General features: G+C 38.5%; 1 protein-coding gene across 5 annotated transcripts; it reads left to right on the forward strand.

Annotated features, from left to right (window-relative positions):
- Nucleotides 1–446: 446 nt before the first annotated feature.
- Nucleotides 447–22,117, forward strand: rin3 (Ras and Rab interactor 3). Of its 5 annotated transcripts, none has more exons than XM_077239976.1 (10): nt 447–545; nt 7,510–8,170; nt 9,167–9,281; nt 10,117–10,189; nt 10,296–10,387; nt 11,348–12,778; nt 14,433–14,741; nt 19,697–19,828; nt 20,646–20,806; nt 20,891–22,117. In XM_077239976.1, the coding sequence occupies exons 2-10, from the start codon at nt 7,571–7,573 to the stop codon at nt 21,215–21,217; spliced, it is 3,240 nt and encodes a 1,079-aa protein (XP_077096091.1). In that variant the 5' UTR covers nt 447–545; nt 7,510–7,570; the 3' UTR covers nt 21,218–22,117. The 5 variants fall into 5 exon arrangements, with proteins under 5 accessions (XP_077096091.1, XP_077096093.1, XP_077096092.1 ...); XM_077239978.1 differs by having other exon boundaries at nt 447–465; XM_077239977.1 differs by lacking the exon at nt 447–545 and adding an exon at nt 1,206–1,308.
- Nucleotides 22,118–24,019: the final 1,902 nt, after the last annotated feature.

The raw sequence follows: 24,019 nt of genomic DNA on the forward strand, positions 1-24,019 counted from the left end.
AGCCCCTCACAAACCAGGACCACACGATGCACAAGCTGTGTTTCTACAAATTATTATATTAACCAATTCAACTAATATAGGCACAGATACACTGTCTCTAACATAAAAGTTAAAATCCAATTTATAGAACAAAATTATTTATTAATCCGATAATGAATTTACGAACTTACCGCACCAAAAACCGACACAATTAGACACTGAAGATTCGCCGGCGCCACCATTGATCCATTGGCTGCTGTCGCTTGACTTCCAGTTACATGTGATTGGTTGCTGCTACGTTGGACGATACTGATTGGCTACCAGGAAGAGTCAGGTCCCTCCAAATTTGGCAGGGCTTCCGGCTGTCAATGGCAGCTTCTTCCTGCTGCCAGCTGCCGATTTTTCCGCTGAACCCCTACTGGTGAATTGAGTGGATCATTGGATGGTCGTGGTCAGAGCCGTGGTATGCTATTGCTGTGATGTCATGTGAGTGACAGGTTGTCCCGCCCTTGCTCCAGTAAACATGTCATCAGAGAAGAGAAGAGATGTGGCTGCAAGAGGGAGGGGTAGATATTTCATTATCCCTTTATTTTGTACTTTGTACTGTATGTCCTCTGGACTTTGTGTCGAAATAACCAGCAGAGGTTGCTGTTAGACTATTTTGAAATCTTACGACAAAAAGTGCTTCCTAAAATGGAGGCCTCAAAAAGCATATAGTTTACTTGTGTTTTGTAGGAGTATTTTCTCAGAACTGATTACATCTATTCTTATTGCTTGCTTTTCTTCATCACATGAGTTTTTTTTTCTGGTTAATTATGTTCTGTAGTGGTGTTATTGGGCCTACCGCATTATTTTCTGTGGATAAGTGCAGCAGAGCTCGTTTCTATCTTGACAGTTAGGCATATATCACGCAGGACAACACATGCTTAAGCTCATTTGGACTATTTTTCTTTGTTTTCAGTGATACCTGTGACTGGCAACCAATACAAACACTTTTCACTTTACAGAAGTACATTTAGACTGCATTCTTGCATGAAGTGAAATTCGGACCAACACAACTTTGATATTTTGTATACAATAGTATAAAAAAGATGTTTAATACTGAAGTTCTTGGACACAATATTACCATTTACTCTGTTTTTGCTGTCAAAAATAACACTGTAGTGAGTTCAGTATTTGAGCCCCTCCCCCGGGGGAAACTTGAGGGTATGCAAAAAAGGCTCTATGTAGCGGAGTATGAATGTATATATGGAGTACAAAACGCATATATGGAGCTTACCACAAAAATAAGTGTTTTTATAAAAGAAGACGCGTATGATTTTGTGACAGGTAAAGTATTCGGTTTACAGCACTAGTTGTTTATTCCTATGGTCGTAAAACAATTCCAATAGTCGTAAAGCAATTCAATTACTTAGTAACTGTGATCAATCTCTTAACAATATGTATGAAGTAATGTCAAAGTCTCCTTCCTTTTAAGTGTTTTTCAACCAGGAGGCCGGGGCCCACTCGGGGGCCTCAGTAAACTTTCAAGGGGCACTCATGATGACTTATGATTTAAAATAAGACAAACCAAGCTTTAAATTAACTAAAAATTCACATGTTAAGCTGACATTATATTAGATATATGATGTCAGCTTACATGTGGATTTTTAGTTAATTTAAAGGTGCAATGTGTAATATTTCTGAGGATCTATTGACAGAAATGCAATATATAACTATGTTTTCAGTGGTGTTTAAAGACCTTGCATAAGGTCGACATATTGTGTCGTCATGTTTCTACAGTAGCCGACAGCGAACAAACAGCGCTACATAGTGCGTTACGTCATTACCTTGAAAAAGAAGTTTTCAGTGGTGTATAAAGACCTTTCTTTATGAACCGTTATATTTGTATTACCTTAGAATGAGCAGTTTTACTGAATAATTAAGTAAACATAATTTCTTAATTTATCCTTAAAGAAACCTCATTGCTGAACTGGCTACTCTCTGCTGTCTCAGACGATGACATATTTTCCAGTCGGCCACCGTAACTTTTGTTGGTTGCAATTCGTAACCTCACGACTAGATGCTGCTACAAATTACACACTGCACCTTTAAAGCATTAATTTATGCATTTTTTATGTAAAACCAAAACTAAAACTGGAAAGGTCATCCGTTTGCTATTTGTGAGTAAAAATCATAACCACAATTAGAAAAGTGGTATAATTCTATTGGTAATAAAAAGTGTAAATCCTGAGGAGCATTCAGATTAATTATTTTTCTATAGTTATTGTTTTCAACTATTTTAATCTATTGCTACTCTTATTTTCTATAGATTAAATACTTTCTTTTTTTCTTGAAAATGAGCAGCAGAAGTACCAGAAATATATTTGGAGGTCTTTGACTATCATCTTAGACAATGGGGGGCCTGGAGACAAACCGGTCGAGAATTACCTATTTAAAAGGGTTCATCGTATGCCCATTTTCCACAAGTTGGTATGATTCTTTAGGGTCTTCATGTAAAGTTTGTGTCACACTACTGCAAGGATGAAGACACAGAGAATGGTGTTAACAGGTTTTATTTTAGACACGGTATGCAACTCCTGAATACTGGAATGAGCTTCGAGATCCACACAGGGGAACACAGGGAGAAGACTTGAACTTGATGCCATCTCGTAGATACTGGAAATAGCTGACCACTGGAGTCCTGATAGAGATCCGAGAGTCCCAATGAAGAACACAGAGAGGCGGTTATGAGAATCCCGGGGAACCACCGCACACAGAGGCTGCTTGGAATACACACACACTGAGAGGTTAGTGTTGAAGGACAATACTTGCGTGGATATACTGAGTATTCTGGAACCAGACCGAAGAGTTAGGAACCGGAGAGTCACTGGCGTCAAAAGACGAGACCTGACATTGAGCTGTAGACTGACTGTGGTTTATATTTAGTGCTGGCGTGGTGAGTGAAGTGATGAAGATGCAGGTGAGGTAAATCAGAACTCCGGTGATTGCGATCGGGATCAGGTGTGTTGGTTGAAGCTGGCTGGGGTGTGTCGTTGGGTGAATCCGTGACAGTACCCCCCCCCCCCCCCTCCACGGCCAGCTCCTGAGGGTCGTAGACCCCAACGACGAGGATTGAAGTGATTGTTGCGGAGCGACGGCTGCATTAGCAGTGGCATCCATCAGCATCTGGGGTGTGGCGGCAGCGTGTGCGGCGGCGCCCCGAGGGGTCTTTGGTGGATGCAGCGGGGATCTCAGAAGCTGAGGAAGCTTGCATGGTGTGTGGTCAGGTCTTCTGTCACACTACTGCAAGGATGAAGACACAGAGAATGGCATTAACAGGTTTTATTTTAGACACGGTATGCAACTCCTGAATACGGGAATGAGCTTCGAGATCCACACAGGGTAACACAGGGAGAAGATTTGAACTTGATGCCGTCTCGTAGATACTGGAAATAGCTGACCACTGGAGTCCTGATAGAGATCCGAGAATTCCACTGAAGAACATAGAGAGGCGGTTTGGAGAATCCCGGGGAACCACCGCACACAGAGGCTGCATGGAATACACACACACTGAGAGGTTAGTGTTGAAGGACAATACTTGCGTAGATATACGCAAAGGATTCATAAGAATGACGTCACGTCATTTCACGTCAAAACGTTCTTCGATTTAGCTTTAAGTATATCGGGGCCTTAAGGCCGCAAGTGTGCCATTTAGGACAGGGCCAAATAGGTGAACATCTGGTGGTACTTACAATTAATTTCTAAATGAATCCGAATTGTTTAACGAATTGATTAAATAAATTATTTAATGCCTCACTCATTAAGACAATCATTTTGTCACCATCTATTGGTGTAATGATGTAACCTGTAGAAAGAGTAACTGATAAATCGCCACCATTATGCACAGACTGACAGCCTGTCTGGAACACGAAAAACACAAAGCCTGTGCTGTTGAACTGTTACATCAAGATGCCGCTCGGCCAATCAAATTCAAGGATATAGGACTTAATACTATTTCGAGTGTTCGTATGTATTGTTATGGCCAACTCGTGGCCACAACAATATAGGAAAACCAACACGAACGATCAATACAACCAACGTAGCTTATTAAATAAATATAGGGGTTTCACAAAGGGCAATAATAAATGTTATGCCATATGGTATCTTCCAAAGTGCCGACAGACACCAAATCCCGCTGTCACCAGGAGAACAAGAGGCGAACCGTGGATGATGTCATTTCCCCGTACGCGCCCCCCTCCATGCACCAAACCAGAACCTATATCTCCACCTCCTAATTTGAATCAGATGTCCCTCATCTCCAACGGGACCTACAAAACAAGAGATAACAGAAAAACAAAACACACACCCATATCAGTATTTACACTCTATTGGGCAAACGAATGTTGCTGGACTACTGAATTTAGTACTGAATTCCTGTAGCTGTGTGAAGCTGTGTTATTCCTCTGAATGCGGAGCTACAGTGATTTGGGAAGTTTCATGCAGTGTTTCTGCTGAACTGGCAGCAGCTGTGAGGGCCGAGTGGAAACAGTGACTGAGTCTCCTGGATGTGAGGAGTGAGTCACATCATCTCCCCCCCTCCACCCCTTCCAAGATTCCACAGTAGTCATCATTGAGCTGAACCCAGAACAGCGTCGCCATTTTAACTTACAGCCAAAAAAAACACCTTTGGCTTGTTTGCACAACTCATTATGAGTCTTAAAAAACAACTCGTAATTGTCACGTGATAATTATGCTTTAGTTACCACAATGATAACATACAGATATTTTTAACAAAAAAGAGCGAGATAGAGATCTCATCTACAAACCTGACACTTAAGTTGTTTGGGTCAGGGACGATAGTATCTTTTCTTCTTTGAGCTCACTCACTTGTGGAAGTCACACCTCACTAACAGGAAGCATCTGCTGGTAAGCTCACAGGTTCACGGTACCCTTGTGAAGCTCTTACAAACAAACATAGACTATACAAATTGATTTGTCATGCAAAACATCAGACTTCAGTTAATTTAAAATTAACTTTTTTTCATAGTACACAATTTGCTGGTCAGAACTTTTTCATAGTATTATCTTGATGCATTAATCTGCATATGGTTCACACTCTTTAAAATGTTCAGAGCTTTTGAGATTACAGTCAACTGCCTGCTAATGCAAACGGAAAACTAATCGTTTAAAAGTGGATTATTCTTGGCAGCATCACAAATATGTTCCCCCTCCTGATGGCTCTTGAACAGGTGGTGCAGTGTAGATGTTCTCCATCAATTTACTTTGAGGACGCTCTTTGCAAATATTATGGATCCAACGATTCGGAGCATCGAGGAGGGTGGGGTGGATGGGATGCCATTCGCTCCCAATGGTAAAACTAACCATATGTTGGACTGCAGACCTTATGAAACTTCTTTTGGGGTTCTTGAGCATCTGGAGTTGTTTAACTTCAGACACTTTCAGACTATGGGGGAGGAGGGAGGGAAGTTCACTCCTCACAGCTCTGTTTTTGGGGTAAACACATCTGCGGACATGTTTATGCTGCGTTCACTATGAAAGCGAGACGGAGACGAGGAGAAGCAGAGTGTAGTGTGTTAATGTTTGAGGTTTATTTAGCTCAACTGTGTGTTTGAGACTGTAGGGGGGTGGAAAGGGGTTGGCTGACCACCCTGGACAGCCCCTTCCTGACTACATTGCTGACAGGAAGTTTAGAAAATAAAAAAGGGGACGTGCATTTTTCTGTTTCTTGTTTTTTCTGCATTTTAATGATTTCGGCCACCCTCATTCACAAAAGGAATACATAATTCGGAAAACGCAACAAAGAGAAAAACACAAAGTGAAAGAGCTAAGCAAGAATATGGAGGACAGCTTTTACGGCATATTTGGTCATTCTGTGAGGGATTTTTTGTGACGCCAAAGGAAGAATGTTGAGTTTTAAGACTGAATGATGAAAACAGCTGTTGGGACTCAGAACACAGAGCATCCTGTGAGTAAGTATTACCAGATACACAAACATCCACTCAGTATATACTTCCACCACAGCTGTCTTAGCATTTTTTTACTTTTTGCTCTCACTGAGCAAAAAAGGTATTTGTTGAGTCCTGAAATTATGCTCGCTTTTTGGAAAGACTTAAAGATGAATGAAAACCATGAAAGCCGGAACAACTGGAAGCCTTCACTTATATACTTATTTAAAAGATGAATCAATATTTGTTTTCCAAACACTTCATCTATTGTGAATATCATGGGTCCAAATGTAAAAGCTTAAGAAAACCCCTTTTTGAAAGGTCACTAACCTGAATATGTGGGAGGGGTGTGGGTATGTCTCCCAGGTCCAGATCTGTATCTTTTTCAAATACACTTAAAATATGTAATGCTTTTACGTATTTGAAGTCTTTTAAAAGGTTACTAATATAAATTGCACAAACACCCATGTTGCTTGTCTCTATGTCTAGGGTATTGTCTCTAAACCCAATGTCTCATGACATTGGGTTCTTGTTTTATTTAATGGATATTATCTTTTTATTGTGTTTTGTAATATTTGGGCAGTGATGAAAAGGCCAGGTTACAATTTATTTGGTAACAATTTATTTTACAGTGTCCTTGTTACATATGTTACATGTAATTACCATAGTAATAACAGTAAATTATGCCTAATGACATGCAATTAACCCTCAACCAAATCATAATCCTACCCTAACCCTATAGTAAGTACATGTAGTTAATTAATATTACACTGTACTTAAATATTTAATTACACTGTAACAATGACACCTTAAAATAAAGTGTAGCCCTTTATTTCAAGGTGTCCGAGTTACAGTGTAATTACACATTTAAGTACTGAATAACAATAATTATCGACATGTAGTTACTATAGGGTTAGGAATAGGGGTTGCTTTAGATTTAGTTGCATGTAATTATCCCTAATTTATAGTTATTACAACATTAACTAAATATAACGTGTGACAAGGACATTGTAAAAGAAAGTGTTACCAAAAAGCTAAAGAAAGCAACTACTTCCTGACAAATACAGCAGTGTTTAGTGAATTAATTCATGAGTTCTCATGTTCAGTTTACAAGCAATAAATATTGATATGACTTGCTGTCTGCAATGGAAAATGAGTTACATACAAGCTATAAATTTCCCCAGAGGCATATGTCATGTATGATATTACATTACAGCAATGCCAAAGGAGAGATTTTTGCAGGAACTGGAGGAGGGAAACATATAGCCAAGAAATAGGAAGAATGGGAGACAGCAACAGCTTAGCTCAGAGAACAGAGAACAGAACGGCTGCTATGATGCACTAGGCTTATTTCATCCTCACATGGAAATGCTGACACATTCCCTGTTGCACAACTTAGCCATGTTGGTACATTTATTACAATCATATGACATTCTGAACTGACCTTATGTTTTCAAGGGCCAAAAAATAAAAAAGACTTCTGTTTTTCCTTCTACTGTATGATAAAGTGGTTATCTTGTTCTCTAGTTTGTTGCAGTTTTGTTATACTGAGATTTTTGTATGATCTTTCTTGCTTCTGCAGGGTGATCTAAAAACATTCGTCGGATTCTTCCCAAAGTTCTGTGTGTCCTGCAGTATGCACAATGCTTTCTCCTGGCCCTTCCACAGCACCTCCGAGCCTCTCCAAAACCTCTTCCCCACCCATATCTTCTCCTATTCAGGCATCTTTCCAATCACAAACCACTCCTCTTCCTCCTAGTCCTCTTTCTTCTTCCTTGACTTCATCATCCTTCCCTTTAGTTGATATATCTGAGAACCCTTCCACTGACACCGCCTCCCTTCCGCTCCCTACTTCACACCCAATTTCATGTGTACAACTGTCCTCACCTCAGCTTAACTCCAAACCATCCTTACCTCCTCCCCACAAACCCATGTCTCCCCAGGCCTCAAAGCCACCCCTCCCAGCACAACTTCCCTCTGCTGTTCCTAAGAGCTGCTCCTCAGCCATGCCTAGACCACCTCCACCTCCTGCCACTAGGCCCTCATCTCCACCTCAACCCAGACCACCTCCACCAGCAGTCCCGAAACCATCAGTCCCCACATCTCCAGTGAGCAAGTCCAATAAACCTGTTCCTCCTAGTATCAGCATCCTGGAGAAACTGATTAAGACGTGTCCAGTATGGCTTCAACTGGGAATGAAGCAGGACAGAGCCATGCATATACTGAGCAAGGAGTTTCCTGGGGTGAGAGGAAAACACAGGAGATGATTCACATATAATGCATTGTTTTGTTCAGCAGCACTTTGTTTATTTTAATTAAAAAATAATAGAAAAAGTCAAATACCTTTTTCAAATAGCTAAGTGTTTGACCTTTGTGGCTGCTTTTACAGCATCTTACAATAGAACAGGCATCAAATACAAACAAATTCAAACTTTAAACACAAAGCATATACCAGCCTCTAAGTGGGCCAATCAGAAAAAAACAATCATGCTGCGTTCCCCCCATGTCGTAATTACCGTAATTACAAGATTTTTGTAAAAAGCACGTCCTCGTAGAGCTTGTAAGTAACAGTTACAGCATGTAAGAAGCACATTTTCAGAGAGCTCCTATTTGTACCACGTGAAAGCTGGAGATTCATTTTTGTTGATAGTATTGCCATAGAAACGCATAATTCCCATCACTAGACCTAAACAGTTCAGAATACAAAGTCACGTGTTGTCTTCTCGAGACTACGGTAATAAGGACATGGCGTGAATGCAGCAAAAGATCGGTATGCTTTCGAATCGCTCTCGCGGTCATACACCGATCGGTATGCACTGTAGCATGCTTCAAGTGAACACACCTTAAATCTGCAGTGTTTAGGTACAAGCAGCTACGTGGTACAAGTTTCGGTACAAGTACAACAAGTTTACACATTGCAAGCTCTACAAGCACGTGAAGGCTTTTTACAGTGCAGGATAATTAAGTATTTAATTATTTAATTTTTCTACAGTTTTATTTAATTTATTAAGTTTTTATTTTATTTTATTTTAGAAATTTAATTTAATTTTTCTCTCTTTTTTGTGCCATAGGCTACACCTTTTCTCATAAAAGTGCTTCTCGACACCCCTGCCTTCAGTATCCTACTGTTTTACTATTCGCTGCGTCTTGGGTTTTTAAATGCAAAAATGCGTTGTGTGATCCTTACAAGCTCTAGTAGCTACTGCCGAACTGATTGTGTCATTGGTTTGATTTTGCAGATCTTTTTAGTCAGGAGGGATTCAAGTCAAAAAGCGATGGTACTGGCAGTACGTCTTCCTGACCAGCTGGGGGAGCCCCATGTCAAGGAACTGTCTATAAAGGAAGAAAAGTCCTGTGAGTTCTTTTGCATTGAGAAATGCCTGTTCTTTCAACTTCACTTTACAATGCTGGGTTGTTTCAATATATGTTTGGGTCAAATGTGGACAAAACCATTGGTTGGGTTCGTCCATATTTGATTTAGTGTTGAGCGCAGAATGCCTCTATGCCATAGATAAGACCCTAACACATCAAAAGGCCCACACACAAACAAACGTGGAAACATACCTGAAGACATTCGCATAGATGTTTGAGTGCGTACAGAGATATAAACATATCCTTAAGGGTAACGAAGGTGTTTGACGGTAGGGGTTGCGGGTCACAGGTTTCCTGTTCCCAGCCCTGCATTGCAGTAGTAACTACAGGATGTCCTGCACTGGCCTCTTATAGCTTCATTTCCTGGTGTGTGTGTGTGTGTGTGTGTGTGTGTGTGTGTGTGTGTGTGTGTGTGTGTGTGTGTGTGTGTGTGTGTGTGTGTGTGTGTGTGAGCCTGAGTGAATAAGTGTGGTCATTTTCACATTTTTACAAAGCAGTCTTATTTGTCCAGCGGTTACAAAGCTGAAAAGTCTATTATTTTCATCTTCTCTTTTTTTTTGACTAAAAATAAAAACTCTATAAGCGTGGGATGGTCAAGACATGTTTATTTACACATCATCATTCATTATTATCCCACTTCCCACCCTTACAGATATTACACAGTGAGTTAGGTTCTATTTTAGTGTTCATACGTCAGTAGGCAATAAGTCACACAAACAAATAAATAGTGCCATCCCTAAATCGAAGTAGTATAGCTAACATCGGGGACCAGGTATGTGTCTAACATTAACATGTCTGTTTCTTTCATTCACTGCAGTGTTGTACCTTGAAGGGTCTGTGCTGGTGTTTGAGAACATTTTTAAACTCATTGCTTTCTACTGTGTTAGTCGGTAAGATAAAATCTCAAATGTTCATTTTACATTGTTTAACTTTTTTCTTGCAAAATATTCTTTAAAAATGTCTAAAATAGACTTTTCATTGATCTTTTTTACTCAGGGACATCCTCCCTTTTCCTCTGAAGTTGCCTCAGGTAATTCAAAAGGTAGCTAAATATGAGGACATGGAGGTAATCTCTTCTCTAGGTTCAGGTAAGACGTAACAAACTATTGATTCCATCTAAAATTTTAGTTTATTTAAAGTTGCACTCAGCTATTTTTTTTCTATTTTTTTTCTGCAGACTAATTTCAGAGTAAATCTGTGGTAAATATAGTGAAATGTTTTAAACAGAGCTCTTATTCAGTAGCTGCCCTGAGTCACATGTTGCTCTAGACGAGAGCGGTGGGCAGAACAGAGAGTGGTTGCAATATCATGAAAATGCTGCAGTTGACGGAGTGTCTCATTGTGTGCATGTATACGTGACCCCTGCCGCCCCAGAGAATATTTCAAAATGAATGTGCAAGGGGCGGAGTATGTGTGGGATGCGTTCCAATTCTGGAGAAATCTGCAGAACTTCTGCGCATATATTTTATGTGGGACTGCAGGTGCTATTGTAAAAATCAATGGTCTATTAGCAGTCAGCCATGATTAATTATTCCAAGAACCAAAAGTGTCCAATAACAGGGGAGGTACAGGAAGTAATATTTGGCTGGTCATATGAACTTGTCACCTTCCTCACTAGACGCCTTTCAAAATGTAAATATAAAGCAGCTTTTATTAGGGTACTGATATAACTGTTATTCTCATTTGAGATGATTTTTCGAAAGCTCTATTCATATATTTTTGTGTAAGACTTTTTAAATTAGGAAAAAAATAGTGCAGCTTTGTAGTCCTCAACGATACATAATTATTATGACAATGCTTACTGTACAAGCTAATGGCTAAATCACCTAATGGTAGTTAGTGGTAGTAAATCTATTTGGTAGTGTGCATTTGCACCTTTTGTCATCACACCATAAAGCAATATGAATCTCAGTTATGAAATAATGGTGACAGTTCATGGGAAATAAGTGTAAATAGCAATTGATGCTAGCATATAATACTTTAGCGTGTGGAAATTGTCTTGTAAAAGTTCAATAATGATAACGTTCATATTTCTCATACTAACACAGAGTTCTGGAACTCAGCTCTGAATAGTCACGAGGAAGTGGAAAACGTTGCTGGTAGCTGTGGTGCTTCGGATAGAAAGGGGCAAAGCAGTTCCTGTGAAATCCAGCTTTCCATTGGCAGTGACCGGCTTTGGTATGTCAACCCAATTTTCATTGAGGAATGCAGCAACAGCTTGATGTCCACCTCCTCTACCCCTGTTCTGAGGACCCAGAGTCTCAACACACCAGTCCAGGCTCCTCCCAAATTCAAAAGGCCGCCACCCGTACGCCCTCGTCCTCCCAGTGCACCTGAGTGCTCTCTAAACTATGCATTAGTCAAGCCTTCAAAAGGGGAGTTTAAGCCAGTTCTTAGTTCTCCTCTCCCTTCAGTTCAAAAAGGGGAAGGAAGTGATTGTGAGCGTGTAGACAGAGAACAAGAGAGACAGGGAACTCCTGCCCCAAGCACTGAGTGTGACAAGCCAGCTGTCTTACAACCAGCTCAGAGCAAAGAAGGAAAGCAACTTTCTAATACAGCTTCACATCGAGTTCCTCCAATTCCTATCCGACGGAGGTTATCTGAAAAGCAAGCTTCAGAGGAACCAATGCAGAAGGAAGTTCCCACCAGCACCGCCACAGAAGCAAAGGACGATATTCCACAAGTCCCTGTAGCATCTCTCATTTGCCTAGATGACGGTATAGAAGAACGGGACAATCCTATGGACGCAGATACTCAGCAACTTCAGGAGGTGCCAGAGGAAGAGTCTAAGGTAACTAATGGAGCTCCAATGGTGACTCGAGAGGTAGCACCTAAACCGAAGCGACCCACTGCTCCAGTGGCACCTCCCAGGAAGAAAAGACAGTCTCAGAATCTGACGGGACAGGTCTCCCAAAGCTTTGGAAACTCACTTACGCCAATTCCCCAAGAGCACACTTCCATTGTTCCTTTGAACTCCAGCAGCCCCAATCCTGTCCGCCATTCGCTCTGCATCAACGCCGGTCATCCCAAAGTCTCAAATGTTTCTCTATACTCTCCTGAAGGTGGAGCTCCAGCAGACCATGACTCCTACTCAACCAGTAGCACGGAGGAGGAGGCGGATATTGTGGCAACAGGTGCAGTGATGAAGAGGACATCAACAATTATGCTAGACCGTGCCAAGCAACGACTATCAATGGTGTCCATGGCAAACCTCTCCAATGTCCTCACAGGCTTCATGAATGCGGACCGCAAGTGTCAGAAACGCATTGTCGAAATGTCCCGGGATGGAAACACGTACTTTGGGAACCTTGTTAAGGATTATCGAGCTTACACTTTGGACACCATGCGGAAACACAACTCCAGCACAGAGATGCTCCAAGAGATCCGGCAGATGATAACCCAACTGAAAAGTTACTTGATCCAGAGTGCAGAGCTACAAAATCTACAGGAAGCAATCGCATACTCTGAAGAGAAACTGGGTAATTGACCTCAGCATTATATTTACTGTCAGAACTTCTGCTTTTTAGTATCTAAACAATTATTCGTGAAAATGTTCAGATGTTCAGCTTCTGCTGAATGTTTCCATCCAAGCAAACTGAATTTATGAACACTTCTGTTAACAATTATTGAAAAGCAAAAATAATTTTTAACAAATAAAAACTTAAGCGAGCATGTTTTTATGTGCATTTTGGAAGTTTTATTCACATCTTGCTGTATTCCATCCAGCATTTTATCATCCTAAAATTAGCAAGAATGCAAAATGTGCAAACAGAACTCATCTACTGTCTTTTTTGTATTGTTGATGTAATTACGTTTCAAGCCTAGAATCAATCTGAGTAAAGCACCTGAAGATTGTGCCACTAACCTTACGTTAAACTTAAAAGGATAGTTCACCCAAAAATGAAAACTCTGTCTGTATTTACTCACCCTCATGTTGTTCCAACCCCGTAAGACCTTTGTTCATCTTCGGAACACGAATTAAGATATTTTTGATGAAATCTGAGAGCTGGATCACTCCTCCATACGCTTTTTCAGGGATTGAAACTTACCAGCCCCGAAAAGTCATTAAAGAGATTGTTAAAATAGTCCAAGTGACTACAGTTGCTCAATCTTAAGTTTATCAAGTGACGAGAATATTTTTTTTTATGCGCAAAAACAAACAAAAATAACTACTTTATTTCAACTATTCATTTCCTTCTCTTTGGGCCTCTAGTCAGTTAACTTAGTGTAATGGCGTAGAGCTACGTCACACGTAGGCTCACTATTGGCCGACGCTGGTCATGTGTGATGCGTGTGACGTACAACACAGAAGCTTACGCTATTACACTAGTGAACTGACTCGAGGCCCACAGAGAAGGAAATGAATAGTTGAAATAAAGTCGTTATTTTAGTTTTTTTGCGCACAAAAAGTATTCTCGTCGTTTGATAAACTTTTTTTGATAAACTTCTTTATTTTAATGATGTCTTTAATGACTTTTCGAGGCTGGCAAGTTTCAATCCCTGAAGAAGCCTATGGACTAGTATGGAGGAGTGATCCAGCTCTCAGATTTCATCAAAAATATCATAATTCATGTTCCGAAGATGAACGAAGGTGGTTGTAACAACATGAGGGAGAGTAAATACTGACAGAATTTTCATTTTTGAGTGAACTATCCCTTTAATAGACCGTCAATAAAGACTGAGCTTTCGCTATTGTGTTTCATAGTCCATAAAAAAAGTCCACAGTAAACCACAATAACTTTTATTATTAATTCACTTTTCAGAAAGAAAGCCCAGGAATCTTCTTGCATTTTTAAATCATCAAGTTTCTAACTGGTGATTGTGGGTGCATTATTAAGAAAGTTTGATATTTTCCCATGAGTAAAATGAACGCTCTCGCACTGAGACACAAGATATGTTTGCTGCTTTTCCTTCTCTGTAGCACCAGAGTATTAAAAATGTATTAATGTCTTATGAAGACTTTCACAGTGATATAGGCATATAATATTTGAAGCCATATCCTCCTAGATTTCTATGATTAAAAGTCAGACACATATAAATAATGTATAAAGAATATATAAATGAATAAAGCTTATCTTGGAGATAGTATGTAATTTTTATGTTTATGTGTGTATCTGTTTCCCCCCTCTTCAGAGATCATTATTGAAGCGGCATTATGCAAAAGTGTCCTGAAACCCTTGCGTGAGGCTGTGTATAATGGATTGAAGGATATCCATGCCCGTGCAGGAAATCTGAAGAAATTAAAAGAGAACCAGCAAGTTGTTCAGGGGACCACCACCACAGACCTGGGGATCGTTACAAGTGTTCCTGAAAATGCCATCATGGAGAAAATTCAAACAAAGCTCAGTAACCTACACCAAGAATATTCACCTCAGAAGAAGATCGACCTGCTCCTCAAGACCTGCAAAATGATCTATGAATCTATGTCTGTGGGCTCTCCAGGTGGGTTTGATTTGAAATGTTGTGAATTAGAGATATAGTTGATCCTATACTTATATGATGCCTGGCATTCATGTTTATAAACATATACCATGTCAATAGTAATAATAATATATCTGCCTTCTAACATCCTCTATAAACATTCTCTAGAGTTCTGATACACCCTTAGTAGATCCCTTTTAGTTCCATTTCATATTCTATTCTATTGTTTTCTATATTATATTATATTATATTATCACCCGCAGGGCTGCATTTCCCAAATGCATTGTAAGCCCTTTTGGGGAAACACAGCTCAGATTATTACTCATCAGTTCTAGAGAATATGGAGGAAAGAGCACAACCTCTGAACAGAGAAATCGGACGGAAATCACGTAACCAAAGTTTCTCTACAGCTCAAACTCCGCCTTTTCCTCCTCACCCCAAATTTAGTCCAGATTATATCAAAGCTGTCTTTAGTGCCTCCAAATAAGGAAGTGCTACAGCTGCAAAAGAGAGGGCTGGACATGCATAGTATTTATCATAATATTAATTCTCGAAGCTCTTGTCTGTTTGTATTATTCTGCATCTACATGCAGAACAACTGAAAGTAAGACTGGATAAACAGATCTGTTCTTAAAGGCTGCCCCCTGTTTTTTTAAGTTCTGTAAACAAAGCGCTTCACTTTCATGAAGTGATAGTGTCACAGTTTTCCATGCTATAGTACTATATGAATTTGAACCAAAATTTGAATTATTTATGCTTAAGATTTCATTTGGTTGTGCTTGAACCAGATTTTACACTGGCCAAATAAATGTGAAAGTAAAATAAATAGGCAAACAATATGGCCACTGAAAAAACAACTGTTATGTATTAATAGTATCATGACCTCCAAAGAAAATGCTATAATAATGTATTTACAAGATTTTGAATTTAATATTATATTAATAAAATTATTAATACATTAAATAAACTTTAATTGAATAAAACATTTTAATTTTAAATAAAATGTTATATTTGAATGAAAATGTAATTTTGATAGTTTTCAGCAGCCAATAATTCACAGCACAAAACACAATGTGGTCGACACAAGCCATGACCTTGTTTCCAATGAAGCCATAATTAATTTAGTCTTGGTCATATTTTCTTTTACCTAATTTCCTTGTATAGTTCTGTTCATGGCTTTCGAACATGAGGGCGTCATGCAACCCGTCCATATTGGCATCTGTCTAAACTGGCTGCTTCTATCAAGTGACAGCTGAATTTGTGCAAAAATAACAATTCACATTCTCTATTTTACAAATGGATATGCCTATTTATTTTAGTATCCTAACAACTCACAAATTTGCAATTGTATTTGATCATTTGTATTTTTCTCCTTGCTATCAGAACAGTCACGACTCATCTTTGGGTTGCAACACACCAGTTGAGAACCAGTGATCTTTTTTATCCTTTCATACACACCATTCCTGTTTCAGTGCTTTCTTTAATAGGTATTAATGAGCACTGAGATTAGCCCAGATGAGCTTTGCTTGCAGATCCTGAGCAATTATTCAAGTGTTATTCAAAGAATTATCCATCTCAAAGAACAGTCACAAATGAGATCCATTTCCTCTATTACAACTTCCAAACCACAATCTTAAGCAATGGTTTGGCAACACTTTCTAGTCTCATGGGCATCAACCACCCTTTTCTGAAGTCCAAAACAACATCTTTTGCTTAGGCACAATTTCACAGAAAAATTATCAGTGTGGTCAACAATGACATTTCGCATTTTTTCATTAAATCTTTTTTTTTTTTTATCTACTAATTAAACTTAATTCAAGTCAAATTAATTGAACTACAGATAATTCCAATTGGTTTATTGTCTTAACTCTTTAACCCTACTAAGTTAGAAAAGATAGAACTTTTGGTTCTGCAGTTTCTATTACTCTCATTTAGCTGATTTAATTATCTTAAATGAACCTTACTGTATCACACTGCAGGTGCTATTTTTAGATCCATAAAAAGGGACTGGGTTTCCTGTGAGAATGTAATACTGAAGTAATACAATTTATTTCTAATGAGACAATTTACTTGCATAGAAATCACTACATCGCCTGTAAATTACCAAGATTAAAATTCAACACATTGCATTGCAATTTTGTTTTGAAATCGCATTGCTACTTCATTTAAATGCAAAGCACTGTTTTGAAATGAAGATCGGAACAGATGAACTCACAATGAATCATTCTTTGAAAGCTGAATGTACTGCAGTCGAGTTACATTGTTGTGTGCTAGCCTTTGTATTATCGTAAAAACATTTAATAATTTCAACGTGAACAGGTAATGCAAACTGATAATATAGCAATTCAGTATTTGGGAATTTTTTATGTTTTAATAATAATGGTTTTAATTTCTAAGCAAAATAATGTCTGTTGTTAATATTGCTTGATGAGACCTATTTGCATTTTGAAACAACTGAGTGTCAACATTTTTTGATTGTGTCTAAAATGCATGTCCCACTTGATAAAATGCAAGTTAAACATATTTTTTTTATCCTGGAACCACATTCCTCTCCGAAAATTGAATCCTAACCATATCCCTACCCCTAAACCTAACCCTGCCCATAAGTTATCCCTAAAATCAGAGGGAAATGACAGGTGAATAATGATAGAAGCACCTAACCTTGGTTGTAAGCCTAAACTTGACATAAACTGTAAAATTGTTCCTCAAATATTGGTTGATTGGAATGTTGTTCCAGGACTAGCAAAAATGTTGATCCAAGATTTAAGTAAGTGCTTTAAGTGCCCAAAAGAGGTGCCAGTACTCTATTATAATTTTTTTTTTTTTTTTTTGCTGACTCTCCTCCTCCCCTGGGGTAACAACAACTATATTGAAGGGGTTTTATATACAGCAGTCAACAGACGACCTTATAAAAAATAATTTAATTGTGGATTTGCTTGAGCTAGAAAGAGCTACTGAACATAAATAAAATGAGCAAAAGGGTATTTAAAACATTTTGAACAAAATGTTCATAAAATAAATTATAAAACATAATAACCATAGAACAGTAGAACATAAACATGAGTCTTGCTATGGTTCGTTCATTTCTTTACCCGTTTCACACACCCTCTCCAGACCACGTTATGTTGACACCATGGTTGACACATGGACACTTATAATCGGATTGACGGCTCGATCAGACTAAAAAACCCTCATGTAAACACCCTAATCGATCCGATTGAGCTCGATCCGAATAACATTTCGATCGGATTGAAATGGGTGGTTTATCCCTTATGTAATCCGATCGAGAGAACATGTAAACACTTGATTGAAAACCGAAACTGAAAGGACTGCACATGTGCAATGACGTTAAATAAACGTAATGACGTATAACGCGTGGAACGAGCTGTTTTTCCTGTTGAATAAAGTCTCATGATACGTTTCCCGTCATTCTAAAATTCTCATTTTACTCGCGCGTATGTGAAGTGAAGCAGGACAACGTCCCAAGCTAGTCCTTGTTGTGGATTCTCATCCACCACAGACGTCTGGTTTTGGCCGCGGGGAGGGGCATTTTTACTGCGTGATCAGCATGACAAAACGGTTAATATGGTCTAAATTATGACCAGAGACGAGTTAATATTACGTCTGCTTTTTAAAACAAATAAAGAACCAATTGAGGAGAATATTTATGCGCGGACAGCGGGAAACTCTGTATATTATTCTTGCAGTTTGGGCGTGTCAAAAAATCAGATCCGATTTGAAACTTGTGACATAATATGTTTATATTATAAACGCGCACATCAACCCGATTACTTTATTTATCATTCATGTAAACACCTTGTTCGGATTCATCAATCGTATTGATTTCATTCCGATTGTGTCCATGTAAACGTAGCTACTGACAGCGGCAAAAGCGACGCATGCTCTTTTCACTTGTAAAACTCAAGGGTGTATGGGTAATGTAGTCTCTGCTCTCGGTGGGACGAATTATTAGGAAGCGTGCCGTGCATTGTGGAGGGCGCTCTGAAAAGCGGCAGCGCAGCCAAATGATTAAAACAGATGTGCAAATGAATGTAGGCTACCGGTACGCTAAAAGCACGTTCTGGGCGCACGAAGTGGTGGCGGTATGCTCAAGAGCTATATTTGGAAGTGGCGGTAGCCTACTGAGTACCGGCGCGTACCGGCCCACTTAAAACACGGATCCAAGAACATGTTGCACTTGGTGAAATCAAGTTCTGTGTCCAAGACAAGAAAATCACTTCAACAAATGTAAACCACAGACCTTATTTTACTCAAATTCGACCACAATTACTCTTTTAAAACATATTTTAAAAACTCCAGAGGGATAATAGTTTTCACTATTGAAATGAGACCGATCTCCGTTTATTGTTGATTATATAAGTAATGTACGCCAGCTCATGAGTATGCAGTTACAGTACAAACCAGTTTTTACAGCCAACATTTTTTTTTGACATATTCATTGTCAAATGTCACAATTTAAGCATTAAAAGCCTGAAGTGTCAAAAATGATTTGGCCCTATTGCTCATACAGAATAATGCCAGTCTTTTGACGCTTGTAGTGCACAGCTCTCTCAGCATATTCTGGATTGTAGTGTATTGGCGGCACTCCAGACGGTGCATTTATTTCCTGCATATATTTCTTGTTCTATATACAAATAAAACACAGGGAGCGCAGATGACTAAACAGGAATCGGTGTAGTGTTGCAATGAATGCGTTCAGGAATGAGAAAGTGTTCCCTGTCAGTGGCCAGCCAGCACATTGATCTGCCCCTAAACAATGTGGCAGCATTATCCACATTCTCAAAGCAACGGATTTCCACACACTGTGAGATTGAATTACACTGATAAGACATATTTAGAAAAAACTTGTTCTTAAAGTGAGCTTGTTGTATTATTAATGTGATATGAATGTTTTAAACGTTTTTATATTTTGTTAATGACTGTATTTTGATTATTTCCTGATCATTATGTAACAGGGAAGGCTCATGGGGCTGATGACTTCCTGCCTGTGCTGATGTACGTCTTGGCTCGCTGTAACATCAGCGCTCTGCTGCTGGATGTGGAGTATATGATGGAGCTAATGGATCCGGCTTTGCAGCTCGGAGAGGGTGAGGACACACACACGCACGCACGCACGCACGCACGCACGCACGCACGCACACACACACACACACACACACACACACACACACACACACACACACACACACAGTGAACATACAAAAACCCGTGGATGTGATCATGTGCATAATGGATTGATTGCATACTTCAAAGAAGAATTATGCCCGTCTTCTTTTCGAAAATCAAGAACTTTTCCACCACGTCTTTTAAATGTATAAATGTTTAAATGCATTCCGTGGTGGAAATTACATTTTAACCATTTTTGGAGAGGCAGATTCATTTGCTTGATGACGGAAAATGTGACAGATACTAGCAGTTAATGTGTTATATATACAAAATATGAAACAATATTTTCACACCTTTTTCCTAATTTGACACTCAGCTTGATTAGAAATAATAAATTAAACAAATATTTTGTCCACGGGTGATATTTATCTTTATTTTTTCTTTCTTTACACATGGTTTTATTGTTTATATTTGTTCACTCTTTTGTTTAGATTGTCACAGCTTCTATAATGAAATAATTTTATTAATTTTCATTTTTAAGATTTCAAGATGCGAGTAAAACAATAAAATCTACAAATAAAATGCATTTGAAATGTAGCAAATGTGTTAGTTTCAATAAAAATCAACCTCTGGGCGAGAAGATTGCCATAGTTGAAGATATTCATTCATCATGAAGACCAATAAATAACATATTTAAAAAAAAATATATATATAATTTGCTTTGGCCACAAACACTGAACGTCAGCTAGCATGTCAAAGTTAGTGCTATATAACCATTACATTTCGATATTCTTCTAGGTTCATATTATCTCACCACCACTTATGGAGCTCTGGAGCACATCAAAAATTTTGAACAAGCTGTGACCAGACAGTTAAGTTTGGAGATCCAGGACTCAATTCATCGTTGGGAGCGTCGCCGCACCCTCAACAAAGCCAGAGCGTCACGCTCCTCTGTACAGGTATTGTGGCAACCAAAATGGCAAAGGAAAACCATTCGTCAGTCAACGTGAGTATTCATTTTTCTCAAATTTCTTTTCTGTCAGGACTTCATCAACGTGTCCTTTCTGGAGGCTGGCTCCAACACCAAGACCCTGGGAGTGCGTCCCAACACTACCGCCCAGGACCTGTGCAATCAGTGTGCGGACAAGTTTGAGGTATTGGATCCTGAGTCCTATTGCCTAAGCGTGCTGGTTGAGGGCCATTTCAAGCATTTGGCTCCTGAAGAGTTTCCTCTCATGATCAAATCCACCTTGCATCACAGTGAACCACGGATAGATTATTATTTTGTCTACCGCCATGGTCGCTGGCCAGAAAAAGAGTCTGTGGACCAGACGCCAACTACACCAGCACCAGAAGAGAATTTGATATGAACTAATGCGTTTGTGTGCGCATGATGTGTTAGTAATAGGGGGGTCTTTAGCAGAGGGTTTGAGCTGCTTGAATGGACAACTTTAATATACAAAAGAATGTAAGCGATGCACAAGAATGTAAGCTGAAATTACAATGCTTAACCTCATAGCAGAATGTGCTATTTGCCGAGGGAAATTACATGAGTTCAAAGACTGGCTTACAGGTGAGTGGCATTTGCTTTAAAACGCTTGCTGGAAAGGTCCAGGTCTGGAATCTGAAAACTGTTTTGAAAAGATCTCATTTTTTTCTCCTAAAGGAGCACGGTGAGCCTCACATAAAGAGCTAGCATCATAAAAAACATTCATTTTCTGAGACTCAAGAATAGCAGCGCACACACAGCAGATTCATCCTTCACCTTTGTTAGCCTTTACTTCAGCAGATCTGATTTTCCCAAGCGTTCTACAGTCCTTGAAAAGTTTCATGATTTATAAATGAAACTAAACTTTCCAACAACGCAAATCCTTTCACATCTCAGGGCTCAGCAGATTGTGACTCATACCCTGTTTCGGTGCTGATTTCTTCATTTATACGTTTCTTAAAGCAATGCATCTTTACAGACCTTGAACTGGTAATGCACCTACATTGCTTTCATATTATGTACTCAGTAATTTGCCATACAGATATGCTTTCTGTGTTATATTTTCTTCATATTTGGTTCATTGTTGCTGCATTTTATATCTCACAACATATACAATAGTTTAGACATAAACTCTGACTTTGTGGCAAATTATTCTAAGCAGCATGAATGCATATGTATCACACGTTATGTGAGTGTTTCAATGATCACAACACTTGTCAAACCAAAGATTGGTGTTTGTTAGATTAAAAATGTATACTGATAATAAACACTTTTTACATTATTTACTGTGTGTGTTAATAGCAACTTTAGGGTTCCCCTTCATATAAAACACTTTCCTCTCATGTCTCATCATCTGCACTGTATATAATATGATCTGAATATATAAATTAGCAATAAGCTGAGAGGCTGTGCATTGCAGTGGTTTTCGGTGTTCATAGAAACAACACAAAGCTAAGCAACAACCATATTATAAAATACATCAAAAATCAATAAAGAGTTAATAACTCATTAATATAAATGTCAATTTATGTGCCCCATTGTGCGGTAACAGGTACATGGTTTTCAACTATTTTACAAAGTCAAATCAGATTATGGAGCTGAATCCGTTGTGTAAGTGTGAATTTAAAGGACTTTACAATTAGAGTAACTCATCAAGTTGCTACCCTGAAAATTTAAATGTGATCCAAAACAATACTGCCCACAGACAGTTTTTTTTAAGGAAGCCCTTATATTAGTTAGTATGATATATTTAACAATAGCAACATACTTATTTGTGCATGAACAAAAATAGGAGGGGGTGTAAGAATACCTGTCATATTTAAGATGGCACACAAAGATTTAGCTCCAGGCTGACATGTGGGAAGGATATTTGCGGTTTTATCAAACATTGGAAACAGTGGTGGAGCCTCTCTGGAGGCAGATGAGCTCAGCTTTGTTTATTGCATATCAATGATAGAGGAATGCGGCGGGGTAAAAATTGATGCTTACTGTTATACACATGAGATGATTGCAGAGGTGTATGATGCAAATGTGTGATGTCATGCTGTTCTTCTCTTCCAGATGTGACAGTTTCATTAATGCATCCCTGTAATCTTTGCCTGAATACAGTGCCATTCCATACAAACCATGAAACCATTTGCGTCCACAACATCTGATGGTGTAAACACAAAAATATACACTAAAAAATGTGTAAAAAATCACTCTTAAATGGCTAGTAAATTTCATAAACAGTAAAGAAACGGCATATAACATTGAATTAAACATGAAATTTTGAAGTAGCAAAAACTGAAATGGTATTTTTTTGTAAAATGTTCTCCAACAATCTTTGTTGTATTTAGGCTACTGATAATAAAACTAATTTTGAAAGTTTACTATTATATTTTAAAATCTTAAAACGTATTAATTACATTTTAATTGTTATAAATCAGGTCTGTTTAGATTTTAAAGTGTGTTAAAAGAGGTAAAAGCATGATGCTAATATACTTTTAAAATATTTAAAGATAGTAACATTTTTTTGTTAGTATATTTGCACTGTACTATTGAAAAAGGGAATATATTTCAAATACAAAAAAAGTATACTTTTTTCATTAGGGATTGTTTATTTTAGCACCCCCTTTGAACTGTTAAGCACCCCCAAGAAAAAAATCACAAAAAGAGTACATACATTTATGGCGTAGTATAAATAGGTGAATTGAGTAACAGTAGCCTATGAATCAATGATGCCACAATATTCCCCAGCTTCGGGTCCTGAAACCACTGAGACTTCAATCCCAGAAGAAATGGGATAACGTTTCACAGGTAGAATGTGTTAGTTTGTGTTTTTTTTTTTTATTACTCAATATTACAGGTTTTTAAACTATGGTAACTTTTTAATGTTGTGTTAGCTGATGCCTTCGTCTTGTTGTATTGTAGCCTATTAGTTAAGCAAAAAATGATCTGCTGAAGTCTATTGCAGATAAAGATACATGCGTTACTGGTACAGACTTACAGTCAACTCGCTGTGTAAATTGACCGGCTTTGACCGTTCTATTATAGTCGCTTTGTGTCTTTAATTCAAGTTTATAATATAATAAACATTTCCTGTTGGGATTCACAGTTTAAATCTCACAAAGAATCAAAAAAAAAAATAATACATCAGGTTTCTTGAATGAATCCTACAAATGTGCCACCCACGATCACATGA

Source organism: Siphateles boraxobius, unplaced genomic scaffold (assembly GCF_051911475.1).
Source record: "Siphateles boraxobius isolate OS27281-9 unplaced genomic scaffold, OSU_SipBor_1 22, whole genome shotgun sequence".
Classification (NCBI taxonomy): Eukaryota; Metazoa; Chordata; class Actinopteri; order Cypriniformes; family Leuciscidae; genus Siphateles; species Siphateles boraxobius.